General features: G+C 37.5%; 1 protein-coding gene across 3 annotated transcripts in view; it reads left to right on the forward strand.

The window, feature by feature from the left end:
• Positions 1-26,837, forward strand: part of unc5da (unc-5 netrin receptor Da) — a 179,954-nt gene that overhangs the window by 145,910 nt on the left and 7,207 nt on the right. For all 3 annotated transcript variants that reach the window (XM_026196317.1, XM_026196318.1, XM_026196319.1), the window contains 7 exons: positions 4,282-4,317; positions 5,871-6,059; positions 11,777-12,181; positions 13,334-13,418; positions 19,706-19,877; positions 23,304-23,531; positions 26,722-26,837. The exon at positions 26,722-26,837 is cut by the window's right edge and continues 34 nt beyond it. In XM_026196317.1, the coding sequence (XP_026052102.1) occupies positions 4,282-4,317; positions 5,871-6,059; positions 11,777-12,181; positions 13,334-13,418; positions 19,706-19,877; positions 23,304-23,531; positions 26,722-26,837 (1,231 nt within the window). The remainder of the gene's footprint in view (positions 1-4,281; positions 4,318-5,870; positions 6,060-11,776; positions 12,182-13,333; positions 13,419-19,705; positions 19,878-23,303; positions 23,532-26,721) is intronic.

Genomic DNA, 26,837 nt, shown 5'->3' on the forward strand with positions numbered 1-26,837 from the left:
ATGACACAAATCACATCACACTCCAGCAAGGACATAGCCAGTTTTGGGCACGTTTATCAAAAAATATATATTTCTTAAAAGTAGGGTTGGGTTTGGAACCGGTATCCGATCGCCTCAGAGTCAGTCCCCTTAAATTTCACATGAAACCAGCGTCAGACCGGTCTCCTCCCGTCTTTCAGCGCGCTCTTCAATCCGCAGGGGCGCAGACCGCGAATGGAGCAGCGCATGCGCACTTAAATAAACAGAGGACACAAGGTATGTGTTTAATAAACAATCACTCGGTTTCTCATATGTAAAGTTTTCGCTCATCACACCACAGCCGTTTCCTCCAGCGAAAATCTAGCCCTTAACACATATGAACGAACACATACTTTAATTACACTTATTTAAATATACTTAATTTAATCATACGTACTTTATACATACACTACTGTGCAAAAGTCTTAGACACGTTAGTATTTTCACTTAAAAGAATGGTGTTCGGCCAGTAATTTATATATATTGCTGTAGTGTGTCAGTATAAAATATCAGTTTACATTTCCAAACATTCATTTTGCTGTTGTCAAGCTGCTTGTGCATTCAAAATCGCACTAGATTATTATTAAAATTAATGGCAAACTGATATTTCCTACTGACACACTGCAGCAAAAGATATAAATAACTGGCTTAAAACCCTTTTTGGCGTGAAAATACTAATTTTTCCATAAGACTTTTGCACAGTACTGTATTTTAAAAACGAAATTTTTGCTACTTTATAAGGAATGAGCATACAGTAATTCACAGAACTGATTAAAGACAGTGACAGACAGCACTCATCTTAACTAAATATCAGAGTGATTGACAGAGATACAGTAGAAATATTATGTGTGGTTTTGTATTAAATAATGACCCAGATTGTGAAATACGTTTATTAGCCTTAGATTAAGGGAAGCACAACTTGGGAAATGAGAGCATCCAAGCTGAAAGCTATGGATTTATTTTAAATATTTGTAATGTTCTTTAAAGTTATCCATAGTTTTTTTTGTGGTTCTTTTTTTTAAAGGGGGGGTGAAATGCTATTTCATGCGTACTGAGTTTTTTACACTGTTAAAGAGTTGGATTCCCATGCTAAACATGGACAAAGTTTAAAAAATTAAGTTGTACGTTTGAAGGAGTATTTTTGTTCCCAAAATACTCCTTACGGTTTGTCACAAGTTTCGGAAAGTTTTTTTTCGAGTATGGCTCTGTGTGACGTTAGATGGAGCGGAATTTCCTTATATGGGTCCTGAGGCACTTCTGCCGGAAGAGCGCGTGCTCCCGTATAGCAGAGCACTGAGAGCACAACAGACTTCACTGATCAGAGCGAGAGCGAAATGTCACAAAAGAAGTGTGTTTTTGGTTGCCAGGGCAAGACAACCCTGCACAGATTACCAAAGAAAAAACAGCATTAAGGGACCAGTGGATGGAGTTTATTTTTACAGAGCATCAACGGAGTTGTGCAAGTGTTTTTGTTTGTTCCCTGCATTTCGAAGATGCTTGTTCACAAGGCCCAGTTTGACGCCGGATTTGCACATCGTTTATTTCTTAAGGATGATGCAATCCCAACGAAAAAGGGTCACGATCGTGTGTTGGAACCGCAGGCGGTGAGTAAAACTGCTTCAAATATCTCTGCCTCCTTGTTAGTGCGTCCGCCTCCCATGCCGGAGACCCGGGTTCGAGCCCCGCTCGGAGCGAGTCGTTGCTGCTGCTGCTCTCGTTCAGTTTCAGCCTCTGGATCTGATTCTGGATCATAAATAAACGGCTGAATCTGACTGTAAGCCATGGTTTGTTTTGGATGATGTTTTTTTCCTCAAGGTAATGTCACAGCTTCCACATGCTCTCAACGCAAAAGCCTACTGGCGCTCGTGATTCTTTAGCTCCGCCCACACGTCACGCCTCCAGCCGCTCGTGTTTTTCCGGGAAAAATCGGTACAGACTATCTTTCTCTTATGAATATAATAAAACTAAAGACTTTTTGGAGTTATGAAGGATGCAGTACTACTCTATAGGTACTCAAGATTAACAGGATATTGAGTGAAAACGAGCATTTCACCCCCCCTTTAAAGTATCGGTTCAGGCACTGTTTAGGAGTACCGTTTTAAAAGTATCGAAAAGGCACTGGACCCTACTTAAAAGTTATTATTTCTCACTGGCTCATTTACCAAATGAGTGCTTTTTCTTCGTCCTCCACAAATTAAGCTACTGTAGGTAGTTCGGTAGCGAGACGTTTGAATAAATTAGCATTTTCGATTGACGATGCGATTGACAATGTTGTGATAGGCTTTACCAACTTTGTAACTCGTTCCCCCCCCCGAACACTGGACATAGCAGACGTATGTACCGAATACAAGAAGCTATCAATCAAGAAGGTATCAGGATTATGACTTATTTTTCAGTTTTAGTTTTTGATTAATCACTTGGAATAATCATTCATTTTGACAGCACTATAATGTTTATTGTAAATAGACAGCCATACAAGTGTAATTGTTACTAAGCCTGCACCAATGTTCTTGTCCATTGCCCTCGCAGATTCCTGCAGCTAAGTTTGGATGTACATTTACATTCCATTAAGGGTTATTGATGACATACCTCTAAAGTTTGACTTTTTGCACCATAACAATACTTATTGGCAACTAGTCATCATATCTCTAGTCCTTTAATGTATTTGCATTGTACTAAAGTGCGTTCATTTTAAATGGGCATATATGCGGCTGATGAAGACCTGAAGGTCGAAACGTTGCTTGATTAAATTCCTCTGGAGCAGTAGTTTTCAGTGTTCAGACTTCACTTCTTTATTTGTCTATATCATTCAGTTGTCTTGCACCTGCGTCCTAATTGGATGTTTGGGATGTGCACACCATTTTTGTATTTTCATATATGCGGCTTTAACAGGAAGCCTAGTGCATCCCAAATTTTTCAACATGAACATTTTAATATAACATTATAGTCATTATGGCCTATGGCCTTTAGAAAAATGTTTTTTTGAGGAGGTGGGGTAGTGTACAATAGGCCCCTGTGGTGCGGCCTAAGCTTTTGTTCTTAATGGCATTTTTTCCCTTACATTACTTTTACTTTTATACTTTAATTAGTTTTTTAAACCAGTACTTTTACACTTTTACTTGAGTAAAAAGCTTGAGTTGATACTTCAACTTCTACAAAAGTCTTTTTAAACCCTATTATCTATACTTCTACTTGAGTAATGAATGTCAGTACTTTTGACACCACTGCAAATATATATGTCGTCATTGCATTTCCATCAGTCATCGTCATCATTATTGCACTGCTGTCCCCACTATCATCATTACCACCAGACTAAACTAGATTGAAATAATTTAAAACCACTAATGGATTTTTTATTTAATTATTCATTAATTATTTTTACATCATACTTACAGTGTCAAAAATAAAACCTACGGATGGTGTAATTCTTTCTACTTTACACGACGCTGTGTGTGATTGTAAAATGTATAATGAGGCTCAATATGCTCCTGATTTTCTGTTACAGAGCTCATCCAGCCCATCTTCTGTGCAACACAGACACAGAGCAGTAAAAAAATAATCTCACTTTTCTTTAGATCAGTAGAGACAAGTCCTCTGTGGAAGGCTGTCAGCACCTGAATGAAACCAGTCAGTCAAGCCCTCAGACGAGCAGGACTTGACAGGCCGTTTTGTAATTCCTTGGGAGAGGCAGAAATCTTCTGTTTTAATCCTCCTCGCTCATCATCCTGACAGTTCTTTAATCAATCTTTCCTGCCACCATCCCCTGAGGGAGGAGGGTGTACTCCTCGCCATCCTCTGCAGATGAGTCTAAAGCCCAGCGGTGAAAGACATCCCTATCAGAGACCAATTTCCTACACCTAATACTGACACACACAACCACACACACTAATGCGTCCGTAACGTTCAATTCTGTGTGAGTGTGGTAATTCTGTGTAAAAGATTTGACAGCGATTCCAGATTACATGCCTGTCATTGACCGTCATACATATGTAGATCTGTGTTTAGACAGCTTGATTCAGTGCTGTCTTTTATTTACCTCCTACGGAATTCTCAAAATTCATTTTTTGAAAGAGCGAGGAGGAAGGTTTCTTCTCGCAGAACTTTGATCAGCTCATGCATCGTCACACCAAATGGGCTTTTTTTTATATCTCCAATGGATTCTTGCAACTTCCAGATATGCCTTAGAGCTCTGTTTGTGCATGAGCATCTAAAGAGTTGCAGCGTTTGTGTGTCTCACAGTATGTTATACATTTCTTTTTACAGACAGGAAGCTGCTCCATGATGTGAAGGTTCCGCAAGGTGAGTTACTGCCGCTACACCTTTCATGTGTTTCTTTTCTTTTTTGCTGAGATTTTTTTTTTACTTCAGTTTTATAATTTCATTTACATGCATTGGATTACTTTTGAATATGCTCACAGGCATGTAAAACATGATGTAATAACGCTGCATTGCATCACAATGATCCATCTTCATATGTTCGCTCTGTTCACAGTGGCTGTGTAATTAACCCCTTTTACTGTTATCATCATTCTGAGTCACGCTCGACAAACAACCTTATTGCAACCTTTACATAAGCCCGTTTAAACACTGACATTGTTCAACATTGGGCTGATGCCCTGACAATTAGGTTTCCAGTGAATAATCATCCAGGACGCCATTTGAAATAACCTGGAAAACCAATTAAGTCGATGACATTTTAAAGAGTGCTGACTCAATGACTGACACGGTGCCACATTAACTTGACAAGGATGCACCGCAAAGATTAAACATCTTTGACAGGTTTTGCTTGAGGAATGTCAGTGTCCCCGTCATGATTATAACATAATCAAACATTACTCAGAAAACGTAACCTTTTAATAAATGTGTATTTATTCAAAAGTTTGGGGTCAGTAAGATTCATTAAAAGTTTCCGAAAGAAGTCTCTTATTGTATGTATGGAAGTCTGTTTCTGCCACCGATTAAAAAAAAAAATATGAAAATATCTGTGACTTCTTTTAACTGTGATCTCTCAATTCTGAGAATAAAATCATAATCGCAAGATATTACCTCAGATTTTTAACTCTTTCCTCGCAATTCTTTTGTTTGTCAGAATAAAAAAGTAATCTCAGAATTCTCAGAACGAGGGGGTTACACACCAAAGGTAAAAGGAAAATCAGCAAAGTGAGCAAATATCTAAACCCAAGTGCAAAACTGATTCATTAACCTGCCAAACTTTTCCAGAGCTCCCAATTAACCTGCTCTGTTAGCTGTTAGCGCAGCTCCACATGTTTCTGGCTGGTGTTTTCATAGCCGCAGGCTTTGTCTGATGTTCCCTACCCGTCTAGAGGCTTTTGAATGCTCAGAAACGACATGCTAGCTTTTCTTTGTTCTGTCTGTTGTTCAGAGTGTCCTGGTTGAATTGTTTTGTGTGAAGGAGTCGGCAGATAGGGCCTAATCACTACAGATGAGATAATATAATGAGCTGCGTTGTCCCGAAATCCCTGTGGAAGGCACGCGGTTTTTGCTTTGCCAGATTCCCTGCGTGTGTTCATGCTGAGAGTCAGGTGTGCGGTTGAGGGTTGATTGTAATCGCCCATCAGTAGAGACCTTTCATTAGTGCTGGAGGTGTCTGGGAAAGCAGGAACATTAGAGAGACTAAGAGAGAAAGCTAGACTTCTGTGCTGAAGGTGTTTTATGGTTATGTAATTTATTTGTGGCTGTGTTGCAACTGTACATCAAAATGAGATCCCTGAGCTATTTGATGGAAATTTGAACGAATAAATAAATACTGTTATATAATAATTTCCAGAAGAACCACAGTCATTGCTTAGTCATTGTGTATTTCTCTTCAAATGTGTTTTCTCTTTTCCTAGCTGATATGGAAAGCAGTAATGATGTGGCGCTGTACTCTGGTCTGGCTGCGGGTTTAGTTACCATGGTCGTGCTGGTCATCGCTGTAACGCTGTACAGGCGGAACCAGAGCGAGTATGGCGTTGATGTCATCGACTCATCCGCACTGACCGGGGGATTTCAGTCCTTCAGCTTCAAAAGTGCTAGACAAGGTGAGCAAAAACAACAACTTCAAATTGATCCAAGTGCATACATGACTCATGCCATAATTACAGTGTTTGCAAGGCAGAACTGTGAAAAAGAAAACCTTTAAAAAAAAAGTCATTTCTTTCTAATTTTTATTTTCTCTAGTTTCCTATAGTTAATTCCGCTTGAGCTGTTTAACCTGCAATTAAGTTTTTAATGCAGTGTGTTTCTTGTTCTAAGGTTCACTGGGAACAGGGAAGATATATATATATCACCCAGCTGGCTCTAATGTTGGAAAAATTGTTGTTGCATTTGTCCTGATAGTTTATTTTGATCCCCAGCTGTCTCCATTTATCAAAATCATCTACAGAGACGAATGCAAGTTTTAGTTCCATCATAATTTATCATTTTGAGAAATGTTTTTTTTTGTCTCAGTTTGAGTTTTAAACTATAAGACCTGATTTATCTGTTGATAGCAGGATTGCAGTTTGTGCTAATTTAAATCTAAAAACTATGTAATATAGAATTCTAACAAGAAAGAAATGTATTTTATGAGAAATTTTAAATTAATAGATGGTAAGCAGTGGTTTCAACTTAGTTATTGGCACTCCTAATTTGCTGCTTATTAATAGTTAGTAAGGTAGATGTTAAGTTAAGGTATTGGGTTGGATTAAGAAGCTAGAATATGGTCATGCAGAGTATATGCTTAATAAGAATTAATAATCAGTCAATATGTTAATAATAGACATGTTAGTAAGAAACTAGTTAATAGTGAGAATTGGCTCCTATACTAAAGTACCACTGGACGTCCTATGACGTCCTAATTATACTTAATGCAAAATGCCTTTTGCTAAAAAAAAAAAGTGTTTTTTCTTTCTCTGAACTTCATGTAGAGCATTCCCTCACTTCACTCTGTTTCTTGTCTCTTTGCGTCTCTGCTCCAAACCAGAGCTAGAGGTTGTTAGTTGATTTACTTTCCATGTATCTCTTCTCCTCTCCTTTGGCCCATCTGACGCCCCCAGAAAAAGAGATTGATGTTGATGGAGGGGTGCAGAGAGCGGAGCACTAGTTCTCTCTTGCTTGTCTGTTCAGTAATAGGTCCTGTTCACAGTGCTATCACTCTCCTCGGCCCACTAAACACCACCATCACTACAGACACACAAACACGCACGCACATCACCAGATGTCTCGACAGGAAGTTTCAAAGAGCTAAACACACCGAGGTGATAGATGCCACATTGTACCCATCAAATGATTAAAGACATCAATGAAATGATGGATGGATACATGGAGAAAAGAATCGACTTGATCCAAAAAGTGAAGGAAGATACATTATAAACAGGTTCATTCTGAAATATTAAAGCTATTTCATAATATCACTGCTTTTGCTCTATTTTGAATCAAATAAATGCAGGCTTGGTGAGCAGAAGATTTTTCTTAAAAATAAATAAATTAATTCAGAAACATTATTTTTGTCTGGAAACGTATGTAATTTGTTTCTTATTTTTTCTAAACTAAACTATACAAGGAGCCCTATTGTTAAGGTTAAAAGTAACAACTCACTGAGTACATTTAAAAAAAAAAAATGTAACAACGTTGTATCAATACATTTTTATTTATTATAATAAAAAAAAAGCTATTATGAGTAAATATATAAATGTAATGTTGTAAAATTCTCCTGTAGTGAACATATGATTTTTCTTACAAGTTTATGGACACTGAATGGATTTTCATTGTCATGTGACGGCGCTTTCAAGCTGCTGTCTTTCTGCGGTAAAAACACCCATTGAGTGATTACATGAGACACTGTACATTCAGTAAGTTGTAGTGTACATTTCAACATTGATCGGATGTTCTTTGTTTAGGTTATTTCATGCTAATTATAGACTGCACTCCTGCTTCGCTTGAACTGAGGTAAAGCTGGAGTCATGCCACTAAAGATCTCAGAAACGTTATTGTTTGAAATTCTTAATACAACTTACAGAATTTGAATGCTGAGACTTTGTTTACTGTTATCAGAAGTGACCCGCTCTGTCGTGTCCGTCAGCTCACTGGCTGTGTCCTTTTTCACTCCATAAGAAAATGAAAGCATCGCGAGAGGCTGGCAATAGACAAGATGAAGATGCATCGCATCCTTGAGTTCAAGGCTTAAATAAACGCTTCTTTCAGTACGATTAAACAAAGGAAATGAATAGCAGCATATTAATTATTGGGGTGGCCAATCAGATGACAGGGTTGTCCAGTGCCAAACTGGACACCCCTTTGGATATTCCACTGATTATAAACCATCAGTCAGACGGAATAATAATTAGGCCACATAAAATTAGTAACCATAACCGATTTGCTGAAAAGCAATAATGATTGATGGATGGATCAACAGATAGTTGGATTTAATGAATTGGAATGTGCTAGTTGATGCAGTTCACTTTAAATACATTTGCCTAGAGATCTGATCACTGTGGAAATCTTGACTCATTCACTGATGCATTTACAACTCCAGAGGAACTGTTGAAATATCATTGCAATAACCGTGTTGCCTAGGCGACAGATTTTTGACAGCGCTATCAACACACGTACAGCAGAGAACGACTTTGATAGACACTCATATCAAACAAGACAACAGTTGTCATGGAGATACAAACCTTTTAGCCTTGCGTGACAATTCTCACACATTTAGATTTTGAATAGATCTGCCGAGGGAGAGAATTCAGGTGTGAGCTGCAGTCTGTCCTCCTGGGCCTCCATCCAATCTGAGAAAGAGAAAATGAGTCCCTCTCACACCTCTTTTCGCCACCTCTCTTAGGGAAGTACTCTCGTTCAGCCATTGCTTTTTGATGAATAAAACAGATTGAGTGGTGTCTGTGTGAGTGTGATGCGTTTTCGTGATCTGCCAAAGCTCTCAGCTGAGCTCGTAATGAAACAAGTGGGATCACTTCACACTGCTGGAACAGCTGCTTCTAATAATCGAACGATTGTTGTTGCATTTGTCTTGATAGTTCATTTTGATAACTGGAGACATTCGGTTCCATCATAATTCATCATTTCAAGAAATGTTTTTGTCTCAATTTTATGCTAAGAGTTTTATAAGGGCTACACATCAAGGTTTGGCTGGTTACCATGAATTACTTAGAACATCCTGGTAGTTGCCGCCCACCATCTGGAAAGCATCTGTCTCCATTGACTGCTATTAAAAAACAGTATCTTGAATTATAGTGTGTGTGTGTGTATGTATATATATTACTAACATATTTGACAAAATATCCAAAGCATTTGAACAAAAACCTATTTTTTGTAGAAGACAAAGTGATCAAAATTTGAGAACAGTAACCACTGTAGCATGAACTAAAATTTTGGAGGGTTACAGCTGTCAGAAATTAGTAGGAAGTGTGAAGGCACTTGCTTTGAATGACTTCATCACATCTGCGGCCACAGGACATCAGTAGTCTCTAACACTGCTATGCTGTGATCTTGGTCCACTCTTCTTCCAGTCTCTTCCATAGTTTGGTAAGTTTGGTGGGTTTCTTAGCCATAACTTTGTCACCAAGTATTTTCCAGAGATTTTCAGTCAGGGTCAGATCAGGACTCTCGCCTTGAGATATGGCCCAAGTATTGTCTTGCATAAAAGTTGCAGGATGATTGGGAGATGCTTGCAAGGAAGGAACTGCATGTTGCTGAAGGAGATTCTGATAAACATTTGCATTCATTCTTCCATTTAGCTGCATAAGAAGCCCAACTCCTGCTGCAGGAAACACTTCTCGCCAAACACTTTCTTCTCCACCTTTCATTGACATCTTTACACACTTGGAGTTTAGTCTTTCCCAAGTTTGACACCAAACATAATGTTTCCCATGAGACCCAAATAAACTAAACTTGCTCTCATCGCTAAAGTGAACTTTAGACTAGTCCATCTCTCTCTACACAACATGCTCCTCAGCCAAGGAGAGTCTAGCCTTTTGATTCTTTCTGCAGATGAGAGACTTGGTCACTGCAGAGTGCACCTTTAGTCCAATGTCTTTTAAACAAAAACTAGCAACTGATTCCCCATTGAGAGTCTCTGCATTATCATGTCTTCTCATGCATTTGTCTTACATGAACAACCAGTCTTTTGGGGGGTACTTGAATTTATTAGTTTTAATTATAAACCTGCAATATTCAAGAAATCACCTGGTCAATTACCTGTTGTAAGGTTTCAGTCACCTTAGTGCATCCCGCCATTTTACAATCTCAGTGAAAATTGGAGAAATGCTGCCAGTTAAATAGGGTGTGAAAATAATAATATAATATAATATAATATAATATAATATAATATAATATAATATAATATAATATAATATAATATATTATAATATAATATAATGTGAAGTGACATGGATATCATTGTTGCTTCCCTAAGAAATATATAAATATATTATTATTTTTGGCAGAATATACAGGTGTTTTGAAAGGGTGTCAGTGGGAAAACGTTTTGAAACTAACCAGCCAAACCTTGACCCACTGGACTGAAGTAACTTCTCAAAACAAACAAAAACAGGGCTATGTTCTCTTGCATTGGGCCTACACAGAATCTCTGCAATTTCTTATTTTTTGTTTTTCTTTACATTTTCTTAGCTTATTGTTGGGGGTGGGGGATCAGTGAAATTCTGCAGAACGGATATAAATGTGTTAAGTTGCTGGGACTCATTTTGGTAACTGAAAGCATTATTAAATTATTAATGTTCGATAAATATTTAATGTCTGCTAAATATTAAATGATTTATTAAACAAACATGCAAAACCCGGGGATGTGCTGTAGACAACTTTTTGAATGATGGATGTTTGAATTTCTTGAAAGCCTGCAGAGGTTTCAGTTCAATTCTGCTGTGTCGGATTCTGTGAAGGTCTACTCATCAACACAGAGACACAATGTTATGTGTGTGGTAGACCTACTGTACAGATACTACTGGGCATATAGTTGTGCACTTATGTTTAATCGAAGGATTAACATTTAAAAATGTTATCAGCAAAAGTAATGCAATTTGTCAAGTTTCAAGCAGTGTCTGAGTCAGTCCAAGGATGTCTAAGATGAAAAGCAGAAATCTTTTTTATCATTTATTGAAAAAAAATTATTTTAAGTAATGATGCAATTTTCAAAATTTTTCAAAAATTCAAAAGTAAGTTTTTACTTTTTTTTTTGCAATAAAAAACAACACAGCTTCATATAAACATTATAAAAAGAAAAATAAGATTTATGCAAATTATTACTTTAAAGGGATAATTCACCCAAAAATTAAAATTCTGTCAATAATTATTTAACGTCATATCGTTCCAAACCCGTAAGGACTTTCTTCACCAAATCCAAAGGAGCTTTCTGACCCTCCATATGCAACAAACAACTGACATGTTCAAGGCCCAGAAAGGTAGTAAGGAAATTGTTAAAATAGTCCATGTGACATCAGTGGTTCAACCTTAATTTTATGAAGCTATGAAAATACTTTTTTTGCGTGCAAAGGACAATAAAAAAGACTATTTAACAATTACTTCTCTCCTGTGTCAGTCTTTGACCCTAACCCATGTCAGTCTTCAACTAAACCTTTAATCCCAACAAAAAAATAAATACAAAATGTAAATAACATGTTAATCAGAAGACATGTATTCATGTCATTCCATGTATGATTAGCATTTTAAATGTGTTTTTGAATAGCGTAATGGATTGAGACAAAACAAATGAATGTTATGTCATTGACCTGTCTACGTTTTGTTCCAGGTAACCCTCTGTTAATGAACTCCTCCATGCAGCCAGACCTGACCGTGTCACGGACCTACACCGGCCCCATCTGTTTCCCCGACTCCATGGAGAAGGAGCTCATCCCTGAACCTGCACTCTTCGACCCCCTTCCTGACCTCAAAGTCAAAGTTCACAGTTCCTTTATGGTCTCTCTGGGAGTGTCTGAGAGGGCAGAGTATCATGTGAAAGCGCCTTCCCAAACGTTTCCACGTGGTGTGGTGCAGGAGATCGGAGGCAGTGGAGGCACACTGGGTGGGAGAGGGAAGAGCCAGCTTGCTCCCGTCCAGCCAGCGCTGGTCTCCAGTATGATGACTGGCAAGCGACCGCTCAGGACCAGCGGGGTGTTCGGGCATGGCGGAGGGCGACTGGTGGTGCCTAACGCAGGTGTGTGTTTAATACATGCTGTAGAAAGATTAAAGACGCGAGAGAGAACCAAACACACTACATGAAAATAAAGCAAGCTTTAGCTAAATACAGAATAATTTCAGTCCGCAGCCCATTCAAAGAACATCTGATGCCTATTTAGAATGTTAGACATGTAAGAAGTTTAAATTTGGAAAGACTGGAAGAGGATTGTAATCAAGGAATTGTAATTCATATATCAATTGTTGAAGGCATAATGGGATTTAAATAAATAAAATAAAATATCTAAAATAAATAAAAAAAATAATATATAAATTCTACATATTCTAAAATCTTAAATATAAAAAAAAATAGTACACACATTGTTCTCGAAAATGTGATTGTTTTTTTTTTTTTTTTTTTTTTTTTTTTACATGTCCTGTCTAAGTGTGTGGTTCTAGGACCAAATGGCTTGCTTCATAGGTTTAGGGAGAGACACGCTGGTGTGCAGATACACACACACCAGTCACTTCTTTATTCTCTCTCCATTTCTCTTTTCATGGCTTTCTCTCTCACACACAGTATATCCAGTGACTGTGCTGTGTTATTGAGGCTGTGCACACAGCACCCAGTGGCTGAGAGAGGGGGCAACTGACAGAGAGGCAGACAGACCAACAGGGCGGCATTGATTTAGGAGTCTCTAGGGTCTATCTCTCTCCCTCTCCTCTCCCTCCTTTACACTCCCTTGCTCTTTTCCACCTTGACAGGCTGGCAGAAGTGTGTGAGAAAGGTTAGAGACTAGTGCATCTGTTGAAGCGTGCTGGAGTTCTCGCTCATCCTATTTAAGACCTTTACAGACGAATAGTGACTCTAACAACTCTACAGGCGTCTTGTCACTTCACAAGGTGTGTGCACATGTGCGTTGAACACAAGCATTCGTAAGGAAGGTTTTGAATTGATTTTTAAGAAGACGTGTTGTCCTGCACGAGTCCCTCAAGAAAAATGTTCTGCTGTTTCTAAATTCCAGACACCGCATCAAACTGTTCATTCAGCTGAAAGGGCTTCTGGGAAATTAAGAGTGTTTCCAAAAGAGGAACTTTGTTTGTTCCAGTTTAGCATCCAGTCCCATTCCGTCATGTTGTCAGATCATATAAATTGTTTGGTTTTGTGTGTGTGTGTCTTATCTTGGGCTAGGTGTGAGTTTGCTGGTGCCTCACGGTGCGATTGAAGAGGACGCAACCTGGGAACTGTACATGAGCATTACCCAGCAGGACTCCAGGTAATATATCCAGCACACTAGCGCACAAAATCGAGACTGTATTCAATTCACTCTTCTGCTCTGTACCAAAAACTGCCTGCAAAAAAAAAGCAATTTTAAGGCCTGATGTGGAGGTTGATCCAACTTAATTAAGCTGTTTTGTAAGATAACTAATTTTTGCCAAATTCTATGGTCTTTTATGGAGAATTGCAACAAATGTAGGGAAATACAGTACATTATAGATGATGAACAAAACCTTATCAGTCATTCAGTAGTGAAAAATATAGATTTGGCCAAATTGACCAAAACCAGTGACCATTATGTTTGGTGTTATGGTAACACTTTACTTAAAGCCTTTATGTATAATGCATTATAAAGTGTTTTTAAAGGGTGTAATGCATTATAATTATTCATAATGTGCGTCATAATTCATTATTCCTTGTCGGAAATAATTATAATAGAATTTAAAATGTATAATGTAACAATGAATTAACATATTATAATGTACAGTATTTACTGTGATTACAATTATTCATGAGATGTACAATGCATTATAAGGTGCACTACAAGGCATAATGAATGCATTAAAGGCAAGGCAAGGCAAGTTTATTTATGTAGCACATTTCGTACACAATGGCAATTCAAAGTGCTTTACATAAAAGAAAGTAAAATAATCATGAAGAAAAATAATAATTAACTAATTAATTAATATCTCGAGTCATTTTGCTTGACAGGTAAATGCATCTTGAATTAAGACTGTTTAGATATTTATTCTAGAAGACAAGAAAAATAAGTAAGAATTTTTTTTGTTTTTTGCGGTGTGTGTAGGCAGTAGGCATCAAGGCAGCTCACTAGGAAATTATCTTTTCTCTCACACTTGCTTTTCTAGCTGCCTATCTCTGTTGTTCACTAGCAAAAAGTAGCTCGCCATTCAGGAACACCTTGTTTGGTGAAGCTAGTAAGCTAAAATGCTCATGGTGGGTACCACTAGCAACTAAAACGCAACGCACTGGTGTTATCAGTAGGGCACTTTTCATTTTATTCCCATTTCTTACTTTTTGTACCTCAGTTTCCCATTCTGACCATCAATCTTGCCCCTGATTGCTGTATCCAACAGTCAGTCAGTCTCGCTTTCTGCTTTGAGTCAGCATTATGTTTCAGAGGTGGAAGCCTGTATATTGAAGGCAGCTATAGGTGCGACCGGCTCTCCTGGAGCTCATTTAGAAAGGTGTTCTTTTATAGCGTTAGTATTCTGTGTGCAAGAGTGGTTAACACATCCGAGTCAAGCAGGTTATCAGCCAGCTGTGCTATCCTGTCGCAACAAGGAGAAAAAAGATGGTGACTCTGAAACAATGGCATTGTTGTCGACCTGAGACCAGCGCTGTGAACATCACACTACGATGTGAGCATGTTAAATCAATAGTTATCAATGTTTTGACTCAAAGGTCCCCCATCTCCACAACAATATTCAAATACCCCCTTGCCCTCAGATTTTCTTTAACCAGTTTTTAATCTATTTACACTCCTAGTTTGAGCTATTTTAAAAAAGTTAAATAATTCAAATTCAAATAATTTAATTACAGGATTCCGAATTTAGGAACTGAATGTTTTCCAGGGTTCCCGCTGTTTTTATCCAATGAAAGTGGCACTTTCATTATTTACTCATTATGAAGAATAAGGACTTTTAAAAACCATTTTACTCTGTATGTCTGCTAAAGTATTTGGCATAACTAATCATTTGTGTATTCGTAAAAAAAAACATCATTTATCCAGTTTCCAGTTATATAATAATTTATACTTATGTTTTCATACCTCAAGCTTTGTAGTCTGTTTCTGATATTGCATGATGTTCCAAATGATCATATGTGACCCTGGAGTCTGGACCACAAAACCAACCATAAGTAGTATGGGTATTTTTGTAGCAATAACCAACAATACATGGTATGGGTCAGAATTATAGATTTTTTTTTTATTGCATAAAAGGATATAGTAAAGATCATGTTCCATGAAGATACTTTTTAAATTTTCTACCGTAAATATATCAACATTATTTTTTTTATTAGTCATATGCATTGCTAACTTCATTTGGACAACTTTAAAGGTGATTTTCTCAATATAAATTTTTTATTGCACCCTCAGATTCTAGATGTTCAAATAGTTGTGTCTATATAGAAGCTTATTTATTCAGATCAGATCAGAGGATGTATAAATCTCAATTTCAAAAAATTAACCCTCATGGTTTTGTGGTCTAGGGCAACATATTTTGTCAGGTAAAGTGAACTACAGATAATCTCTGCTGACTATAAAGGATGCAGTGAACACTGTTTAGGGACTTTGCTGTAAATCGTAATGCAATTTTTGTTTCATGAGTGGAAATCTCCCAGAATGCCACTTGCTTTGTTCTGGTGAGCTGCTTAACTTTGGGATTAACCCTCCGGAAATTATGAGCAAACTTTGACGAGCGGGAATTAAAACTACAGTTGTAAAACTCTCGAATGTCACCTACAATCAGACTGAAGACACCTTTCGCTTGGCTCTCAATCCTCCATCGCTGTCGTAGACTCTCTGGGATTGATAGAAATCAAAGGTCATGAGTGTTCAGAGTCTCTTCAGCGCTCATAGATGAAAACCTCAATCTCAGCAAGTCCGCAGATGAAGGTACCTGCTAGCGTCCGATAAGCTCAGAGCTGTTTGCTTCCCCATCTCCCATCCGACGCACCAACACCACCGTCGTGCAGCTATCCGTCAGTCAAACTCTAGCTGCTCAGCCCAGCTGTCATTCAAAGCCTATCTTTTGACAGTTGTGGTGAGTGGCGGGGAGAAATTCAATCCACAACACTGCAATCTGACCACAAAGCATCTACAGAGGGTGGAGAGAGGGGGTTTAGAAGAAGAGAGAAGCAGAAATCAATCTGCAGAACCTCTTAAATTTAGCCGCATGATCTCCAGAGTCCTCATAACAGCAGCTATAGAGTGCAGAGTCATGAAAAAGGATCAATCAGAGACTCTTTTTATTTGTTCACAGTGATAGGATTGAGTTTGCTCAGACCTCTGGGCTATTTGCAGAGCTTAAAGCTCTCCTGTACACTTCCCTGTGGATTCACCTGGACAACACACCGAACATTTGTATTACTAGAAAATGATTCACACTCTGTTAATGAAAGCAGACTTGTTTTGTTTTTTTTGCTATCTTGGAGGATATTAAACTGGTAAATCAATAGGTGATGCATTTCCTTGTTATTAGCACTGCATCTCCGGCTCCTCTTTATATTTGATGAACTAGGGGAAATGAATAATGGCTTGATCCTTGAATGCGAGCTAGCAGTCTCTTTTTACAAGACTAGACTACACTTTTTAATGCGTGTAGTGGAAAAAGTAATTGCATATATATTCTTAACAGCAATATTTTTGAAATGTATGTCCAGTTACGCAGCCCACCAGTATAAATAACATATCTACTTCCAGTGTTCAGCCATATGGCTTGATGATCTCCTGTGTCAAAATAGCTGTCAGCTGAACAGTGCTTTATAGTTAAACACTTCCCTTCTCTTAGGCAGTTTGATCTATGAGAGATAATTGTTCATATTGATCAGGCCATAATGCCTGCGGCACAAAATGCAATGAAGAAGCTTGTTGTGGTGGTTTCCTGAGGGAGCAGTTTTGGTTTTAATTTGTTGAAGTCTGTTCTCTGTCTGTTCGGTCTCTGGCTTTTGTCTGTGTGAGAAGGAAAAAGGTGACAACATATGAAAAATACAAATTCACAATAATGAATGAATATTTTTTTTTATTGTAGTTTTATTTATTTATTTATTTTAAAAAATATATTTATTTATTATGTTATTTTAATTAATTTATTATTTCAGGGTTTCAACTGTTTTTCACTTGTTTTCCACTGTTCCTGATACTTCAGCAACTATGACATTTTCGTTCCATTTGATGTGCGTTTTATGTTCACACATGTTTTTCTAGTGTTTGCGAGAGTTTCATTAATGGCTGTAAATGTCAAGTAACGCTCTCTATTCTCTACAGAATGGTAAAACAAGCTTAGCTGGTTCATCAGCATTAATTGCCTTTATTTCAGACGCAAAAGAGTTTGGATACAATGCCAATAAACAGAGTAATTACTAAATATAAATAAATCAACATGTAAACAAACAGTGCCGATGCAGAGAGAGAGAGAGTGATTAGAAGGCGGTAAAGTGACAGACTGGTCTGGTGGTGCGGTACAGTGTCAGTTGTAGTGTCACTGTAATTGGACGGCTGTGTCAGCCCCCCACCTGCTTAGAATGAAAAACGGCTCTGGTTGTGAAATAAATACTTGATATTCAGCCCATATGTTCATCAGACGCATCATAATTAGTGGTGCTTAAAGGAATAATTTACACAAAATTAAAATGAATTCATCCTTTATCCACCATCATTTTATTCCAAACGTGTATGACTTTCTTTTTTCTATGGAACACAAAAATAATATTTGATGTAGCCAAAACATGGAAGCCAATGGTCAATAAATCTGTATGTTTACCAATATCCGTCATTTACGTTTTGAACTTTGGCCTGTTTTTGCTACCATCATTAATCACACCTCAAAATACACTCTTAAAATAAAGCTTCAAAAAGAGGGTTTTCACAGCAATGTAATATTTTTGTTCTTAAAAGTTCTTAAAATAACTTTTTCCCCCCAAAACATAACTGTTTTAAATGGAATCGTCAATGCAAAAAAAAAAACAAAAAAAAAAACACACATTAGATAAAAAACTTTTATACAACATGTTCTGATCGATAAGGACATTGGACTTTTGCCTGGTGGGCAATAAAACTGTTGAAAAGCCTTGCAACATGGAGATTTTGGCTAGGCAATGATGTAGTACCCTAGCACACACACAGCAACATATCAAAGACTATTCAAAACACCATAGCACTTACAGTAGCAGAGACAGTCAATGGACAGTTCCACATGGACAAACACCGCTCATTAGTATTAAAATCTCTTGAATCTCTGTGCAAAGAGGACTGAATTGTAAATCATCACGGTTCTGTTTACAGCAGGTGTCTGGTTCATGTAATCTGCCGTGTCAATGTGTTAGTTCTCTATGGCGCCATCCAGGCCGCCCTGAACTCCCCCTGCTGTAGATGACTAATCCTTGTTGAGGATCCACAGCAGTCATATCGATCGACGCTAACACATCCAAACTGTCTCAATATGTCACCAGGCTCCTCAGAAAGCACTTCAAACAACAACATCGACCTGGGAACTCACACACACACACACACACACACTGACTGATCCACACCCGATCAAGTCCAACTGCCTTCTGGAATCACTTCAACCAGCGAAAAAAGCACAATATATCTGTATTAGCGCTGAGTCCGCAGGCTTATCTGTTGTGTTTGTTTTTGCATGGAGATCTGTGCAGCTACTTGGCATGTTTCCGTTAACAAATCTGCTTGTGTTTCTAGCTAATGTTTGTTCGTGGTGTTGTCGTAGTAGCTTGCCCTCGTGTTTATTAACCAAACTAATTCCATTTATTTCAACATCGGCATCTTCTGGTGAAATCAATACTGTTATTTTGACACTATAGCACATTGGGTGAGGATTTCCCATGAGCGTTCCACACAAGTAGTTCTCCTGATCTGTATTTTATTTTGATAGTGGACATAAAATTTGGGGAAAACTTTTGAGCTTTGGATTCATGAATAGATTCACTGTTTGCACACTTATTATGGGGTTAAACTCATAATAAAGGCCTGTTCACATCAAGAATGATAACTATAGCAATTATATTAGCATCCACACCAATGGACAGTTATATGTAGTTTATTATAAGCATATACTGTAGTCATCTGGTGCTTTTTTTTCCTTTTCCACATCTTCCACATCCAAATAAATGCCACAATTGATTCCAGCCCAAGCCCAAGGATAGTATCCGATCAATTTTTTCATTGAAAATCACACTGAACTCCCTAATTTATTCCTATGGGATATTTTGTAAATCTTGTTAGAGTTAGCAACAGTAACTAAGGGAGGTGGACCATAGAGAAGTGTAATTTCCCTCATTTTAGTTTTTTTTTGTACATGTGTGTGTGTTTACATATGATGTTACATTAAAATTAAATAGAATCAGAAGCATTGCTTTTGACATTGATTACTTTTGCATATGCTTTTATCCAAAGTCATTTACAAATGAGAAAGACAGCAGTTAATCATCAGGAACTAACAATATTAGCATCGCTGCAATACTAATTTAATATTTGTTGTTGTTTTTGAATAATATCAATTATTCTGTTTCGTGTGTCTATTTCTTTAGTGCTTTGTCTGATGAAGGTCAGGAGATACTCTTGAGTCCAGAAGTAACATATGGCCCTCCTGGCCTGACCCTTTCCTGCCCTGTTGCCTTGACAGTAGCCCACTGTGCAGATGTGAGTTCAGAAGACTGGAGTATCAAGCTTAAGAGACAGACCCAGGACAACAGCTGGGAGGTAAGACAAATCTGACAAAAGAGTGTCTTTAACTTTTTAACTTTTTACGTTTTTAAAGGGTTAGTTAACCCATAAATGAAAATTATGTCATTACTCTCCCTTATGTCGTTTTAAACACATAACACCTTCGTTCGGAACCCAATTTAAGATATTTTTGATGAAATCCAAGAGCTTTCTAGCTCTGCATAGAAAGCAATTCAACTACCACATTTAAGGCCCAGTAAAGTCATAAGGACATTGTTAAAATAGTCCATGTGACACCAGTGTTTCAATCATGATGTAATGAAGCTACGAAAATACATTTTTGGCACAAAGAAATCAAAAATAGCGACTATATTCATCAATTTCTTCTCTTCCATGTTAGTCTTCGACGCACGTTCATGAGAATACCAAAGAAACTGTTGAATGAAGTTATTGTTGTTTTCTTCGCACGCAAAAAAAGTATTCTCATAGCTTCATAAAATTAAGGTTGAACCGCTGTTGTCACATGGACTATTTTAACAATGTACTTACAACCTTTCTGGGCCTTGAACATGTCAGATGCGTTGTTGTCTAAAAAGTATCTTCATTTGTGTTCCAAAGATGAACAAAGGTCTTAAAGTGTTTGAACGACATGAGGAAGATTAATTAATGACAGCGTTTTCAATTTTGGGTGAACTATCTTTTTAACTATTAGAATACATAGCGAAGCCATTACTTGCCTTGAATGAGTGTAAAGTCTGAATCATGTAGTTCATTGGGAAATCGCAGTGTGCTGGTAATTATTAAGAACTGTCATTCTGAAGTATGAATGCTGAAGGTTACTATATGACAGAATCAATAGATATGCCCTCTGTTCCTACAACGCGAGTCCCATTGAGTGCACTTTGGGAGCCTCTCTCTTTGCTTCTCTTATTAACATTGTTCTTTCCCTTTGATATTTTCTGTTCTTTATAAAAGTGGTATTTGTACCACTCTTACGTATTGAAAGAACTTCATCAAAGTTGAGCTGGGGCTCACTGACACAAACTGACCCTGGGTAAACCATCTCTGTTTGTGTTTGTGTAGCTGCTAGCACATGTGTGTCCGACCTGACATTTCGGGAGACTATAATCAAACGCAGACACTCTAATTCAAAGACACATCACAATACCAATCAACTACCTTTCTTTTTGTGCAAGCGAGTCATTTTGATGCCGTTTTAAAGACTCGGAGACCTCTGATGGTTGTTTGAAATAATGAGCTTTTTTCTCGCAGGCATAATGCCAGAACAAGTGAGGGGCAGGCTGAGAGTAATGTCCCCGCAGAATTGAGAATAACACCTTTTTTGTGCATTTTTACTGTGTGTGTGAGAGAGACTGAAAGCACACTTTAATGTGCACAGTGCACCCACTGATTTGTGGGTAATAGACAATGCTTTCTGTGCAATGGTGTGTTTAGACGTGAAATATCAAGCTTTCTGCCGTCGCAAATGGTTCGGGTCGCTCCGGGGGGCAAAGTTATGCTTAGCTTCAGCTATATTCAGACGGTAAAATGGAGACCCTGGACTCCGAGTTCCTGCTGGCCGCTACACACCCACTGTTCCTGACATTCAAATACCAGATGCATATAATAATAATCAAGCTGTGCTTCCATCTGCAGAGCTATAAAGAAAAGAAAAGCATAATTTCAGCTAAAGATCTTCACCTTTTTCTAACATGTGTATATACTTTTATGCTGACTGGGGAATTTATAAAGTGAAGCGGCCTGTGAAAAGCCTCAGGGTTGCCAAAAGTAAGTAGCTGTCAGTGCTTTTGACAACGAGGCCTTTCTTTGCATTAAAAGCAATTGAACCGTGTCCTAGAAAAGAAAAACAGTCGATCAGCATGGAAGCCGTTCTTGGTTACGGAGCCAAGTTATCTCTTAATCGTGTTTGTACTATAAACATTACAATATATCGTATATCATTTATGGTCAATTGTAAATGTTTGAGCTGAGTTTTAAAGATGCATTCCTTTTACTTTCGGTTGGAATGTTTTTTTGTCACTGGTGTTGCAGTTAAGTGAAGGTAATGGGAAGCAGAAGCACCACTCATGAATTTGACAATTGCGGTGGTTTTCAAGATGAGGGAAGGCAATTCAAAAACAGTCATTCCAGCACTGATCGTGGTCAAATGTTCAAAAGCATTTCATTAACAGAACAGAGTTTTCTCTCTCCCACACACATGCACATGCACACACATACACACTCACAAAAAAAGCTGCATAAGGAAGTAGAATTTTACTATAGATTTAATATTTGTTCATTTCATTTATTTATATTTATATAGTGTTTTTGTTATCATATTAACAGTATATTACTGTATGAAATTGTAATTTTTATAAAATAAATATAAATAAAACTACATATTTTTTCCTGATTATATGAATACTATATAGTTTTTTTTTTTACATCTGTTTTGGTTTAAATTTCTGTGTTTCCTTTCTCCTGCCTTGTTTGTCTCCGTGGTTTTTGATTAATTAGAATTAAACACATCTGTTTCAGTTCTCCCAATTAAGTTACTGTTACTTCAGTCTGTGTTCCCCATGTTCCTTTGTCCTCTATCGATGTTTATTCATTTGGATTTGTGTTTGGTTATGCTTATTCTCTCCTGTGGATTTATTAAAAGAACTCTTTTGATTATACTCTGTCACCGTGTGCTTTGTTTTGCACACCAGACCATGACAATAGTGTAATATAATAAATTATATTTTAATAAAATGGGTATAAATTAAAGAAAATGTATTTTAAAAAGTATTAAATAAACATAACACTATAAAACACTTTATGTATACTATTGTAATCATTAAAATGGTTAATTGTTTATTTGTTAGATAGTAAAGATAGTAAATAGTAAAGATAGTAAAGATAGTAAATGTAATGGTTTTGCCACTTTTTCTTTACTTTATTAAAACTGAAATAAAATTAAAAAAAAGTTTATACTCAGCCACACTACTTTTTAATGTATACAGCTTTGTGTAGAACTGTAAAGAATTAAAAACTTTGGCCATCTGAAAATGAATGACGTTATGAGTCATGTCCTAGATCACATAATTTGCATGTTTACAACTTTTAAAACAATTTTTGTCTATTGAAAGATTTATTTATTTTTTATTCTTTTATAAAAAAGGCTTCTTCAGCTGAACAACCGGTATGTTGTTAAACAACGGTACAATTCATTGAACGCACTGTACTTCTTTCCCTTAAAGCTTCATTTTTATTCCTGTCAAAATTAAATGTGGTGCTACCCTGACACTAAGGTCTGTTGCAGACTTGATCTTTCTCAAGTCTATTGCCCTCTAAAAGAGAATGACATTTATCAGTCACCTCAGTTGTCCCTAATAGCAAACCTTAATATAATCGCAGTCATTCTGCATAAGTCTTGTGTATGTGCTGCACCAACAGTGGGATTTTGTGTGTTTCTGTCAGGAGGTCATGGCTGCGGAAGAGGAGAGCACCTCTTGTTACTGCCTGTTGGACACTCAGTGCTGCCACCTGTTGGTGGAGAGACCGGGGTGTTACGCTTTAGTGGGAGAGGCCCTCACACAGGCGGCAGGGAAGAGACTCCGACTTGCTGCGTTTGGAAACATGGAGCCCAACTTCCTCAACTACAGCATTCGAGTGTACTGCGTCGATGATACGCCCCATGCCTTTCAGGTGTGTAAAAACATGTTTTGTTTCGGATGCTGATGCACTATTTAAGAAGCCACTGGTTTAGTCAAACCAGTTCATGCTGGTCCTAACTGGTCTTCCCACAAGGGTGCCTTTTTGGCTTTCACAGATGTAGGCTTCCTCAAATGTCATGATACATATCCCATTCACACTGCATATGGCATTAGACGGAAATCCACAGCTTATGGGATATTTGCATTCATGGGGCAGCGTGTTATGGCTGGCCGTCATGCCCTGTGGGTACTCTGGTTTTACGCTCCACTGAAAGTCAGCTGGACCAATCTCTCTCTCGTGCACACACACATTTCCAGCTAACTGATAGAATAGCTTCTTAAATTACAAAGACACGGTGAGCCACTCTTGCTTCATGCATTCACTACGTGACTGAATATTTTCTGTGAGCTAATTAAAAATGATTTAAATTCTGTTAGGCGTGACGTCTAGCTGAGTGGACACAGCTTCAGAGAAGTCTTTGTTCTGCGCAGACTCGGACCTTACAATTTCTTCACTTTATGAAGAAAGCATGATATGTCATTTATATTTAATGTTTAGCATGGATCTTTTCTACTTGGTTATGGAGATGTGGAGATGTCTTTGTGTTGCTTTGAAGCCTCAAGACGTACACAAACTAATTTAGTTGCGTTATTTTTCTCTCCAACCACACAAATGTGGTTGACGTCTAGAGTGTTTTTACACTCAAGCTAAATTAATGAACTTTAATATATGTTGGGATATTATTATGCCTTCAGAAAGGAACCAGAATTGCATTTTACAGTTCTGTTTGACATCACAAGCCCTGAAGACCGTGAAAATGTCTTACAAAGGTACAGTTTGCAGTTATCAGTTGTGTACCATGGAGAATCTTTGAAACAGGATTGACATTTTAAGATGTTAAATGTCACAAAACATATAAACAAATAAAATGATACAAGAGGAAAACCTGAACAACTAATATGAATAGTTAAGCACCTGAAAGAATGATTGTTATTAAGGTTTTGATGTTGTTTTATGCAATAATGTATTACTTTAAAAAGTGCAAAAAAAAAGGATCTATGGTAAGAGTGATGACACAACCTGGAAACACAAAAATCTTTTTAATAATACCGCCAGCTAAAATAATAAAGCTAAAAATGGTTTAGATAGAATAAAGAAAGAATGCTTTTACCTCTGCTTTCATTAAAATGTGCATATTTAATAATATTGCAAGAAGACATTTGGAAACAAAGGCCTTAGGACAGGCCAAAATATTTTGTGGTGAATTTAACAAGAATAAAAAAGTTACTGGTTTATTATTTAAAAATGTTTTGTAATGCATAGCAAAAACTATTATTGTTATTATAGAAGGTATTGCTACACACACAGGTTTGTAAAATAACAGTTTTTTTCTCCTTAAAGGGGTCATGACATGAGAAATCAAAAGTGTCTTGATCTTTTGGGATACGAGAAGTCTTTGTACCATTAAAACATCCTGCGAGCTTCATAGGTTTAAATGTCCTTCTCATTATAAACAAAGCATTTATTTAATCAATCTCTAAAAATGGCTCATTTTGGATCTGAAGTGCAAGATGACGTCGCCCGACACAAACATTTGCATAAACACTATCACAAATCGTAAGTAATTGATTTCATAATGCTTTGCCTGGAAATTACCATTTTATTTGGATTGGACACTCACTTGCAATAGTGTCTATACTGTTTCCTATCCAATGACATTAGCCAATCATAACAGTGGCCAGTTACTGCCTAGCCTTTAAGGACCCTTAAAACAGGTCGCGTTAGACAAAGGGTCGGAATGATGGTTTAAAATAATACATTTTCCATATACTCTGTATTAGTTGTTGTTTTTTTGTGCAAAAAAAAAAAAAAAAACTTTATTAACATTATAAGTAAACCTCAAGGAACATATTTAAATAATAAAATTTAAAAAATCCATGTCGTTGCCCCTTTAATAATTTTATGGAAACCTTGATAGACTTATTTCCAGGATTGTTTGATTAATAGAATTTGTAATTGTAGAAGTCTTCGCTGTCACTTTTGATCAATTTAATGCAGCCTTGAAGAATTTTTATCATTTTTTTTAATGGTAGTGTATGTAGGGAAACCCAATGGATCTTGTAGAATGACCTGTATAATGTCTCAATAAAAATGCAAACCTGAGTGTTAGGTAAAGCGTATAGACAAAACCATTAGCTTAAGCATAAGCATAAACACAATAGAAATCAATTGAAAGTCTCCACCATGACAGAAAAACAACCACGTGTGTGTGACAGACCTCGGTTCTGTGAAGTCTTCTTCCAAAAAAGGACACACTCACGAGTGAATGGTCAAAGATTGTATTTCTCCACACCAAAGCACTCTTCCACTTTGTTTATCCAGCCGTTCACCTGCCGTTTTTTTTTCTTCTTTTGTACTCTTTGTTGTCAGCTGTGTTTGCATTTCACAAAACAGCAAATGAATTCCTCCCCGGAAACTGAACAAATTCAGGCCAGGATCGATCAGCAGCCATCACAGCGAGAGAGTTTTCCTGTCTTTTGTGACCGAGAGAGAGAGAAAGCAAGAGAGAGAGACCTAATGCTTTTAATGCTACTGTGCCATTGTCAACAATTCCCACAGAATAGATGCAAAGAGCTCAAAATCACCCGTGCCTTTCATCAATGCTGATTCTATCCATCCAATGTCTCTCGCTTCGGTTCTGCATGCCATTTTGTGTGCGTGTTGCATTTGTGCACAGAGAAAAGGTAGACGACGTTCATTGTATTCGACTGAGATGGTAATTGAAGGCATTGTACCTTAAGAGTTATTAGTTGTTGTGTTGCCAGATTTTTTTTTTATTATTCTTTATATTAAGCCCAGGGTGTTATTGTAATTCCATTCTTGTAGATGAAAAATGCAATGCAGGCATTTCTTCAGCCTGTTTGTTGGTCTTGGGGTTGGAAACGTTAGCCTCGCGTTGAGGTTTTTAATCACTTTCCGCTTCATCTTCTCAGGTTACGGAGATTAAAGGTGCCACCATATCCAGGAAATAGCTGTTGTGTAGCGTAGGAGGGCTGTTTTTTTCACCTGAATAATTTAAACATGAGCAATCATTTGAGTTCTGTTCCTGGTGTAGGGCATTGTATGTGTCAGGATGTGTTTATGCATGAGCGTTTATATCTTTATTTACTCTTCCTCGCAGGAGGTGGTTTCGGTGGAATGGGGTCGAGGTGGACGCCTACTGGAGGAACCCAAGACCCTGCTCTTCAGAGCGAACTCTTTCAGCCTGCAGGTCTCCATCCAGGACATCCCCCAGTT

This window comes from Carassius auratus, chromosome 21 (genome assembly GCF_003368295.1).
Source record: "Carassius auratus strain Wakin chromosome 21, ASM336829v1, whole genome shotgun sequence".
NCBI classification, from domain to species: domain Eukaryota; kingdom Metazoa; phylum Chordata; class Actinopteri; order Cypriniformes; family Cyprinidae; genus Carassius; species Carassius auratus.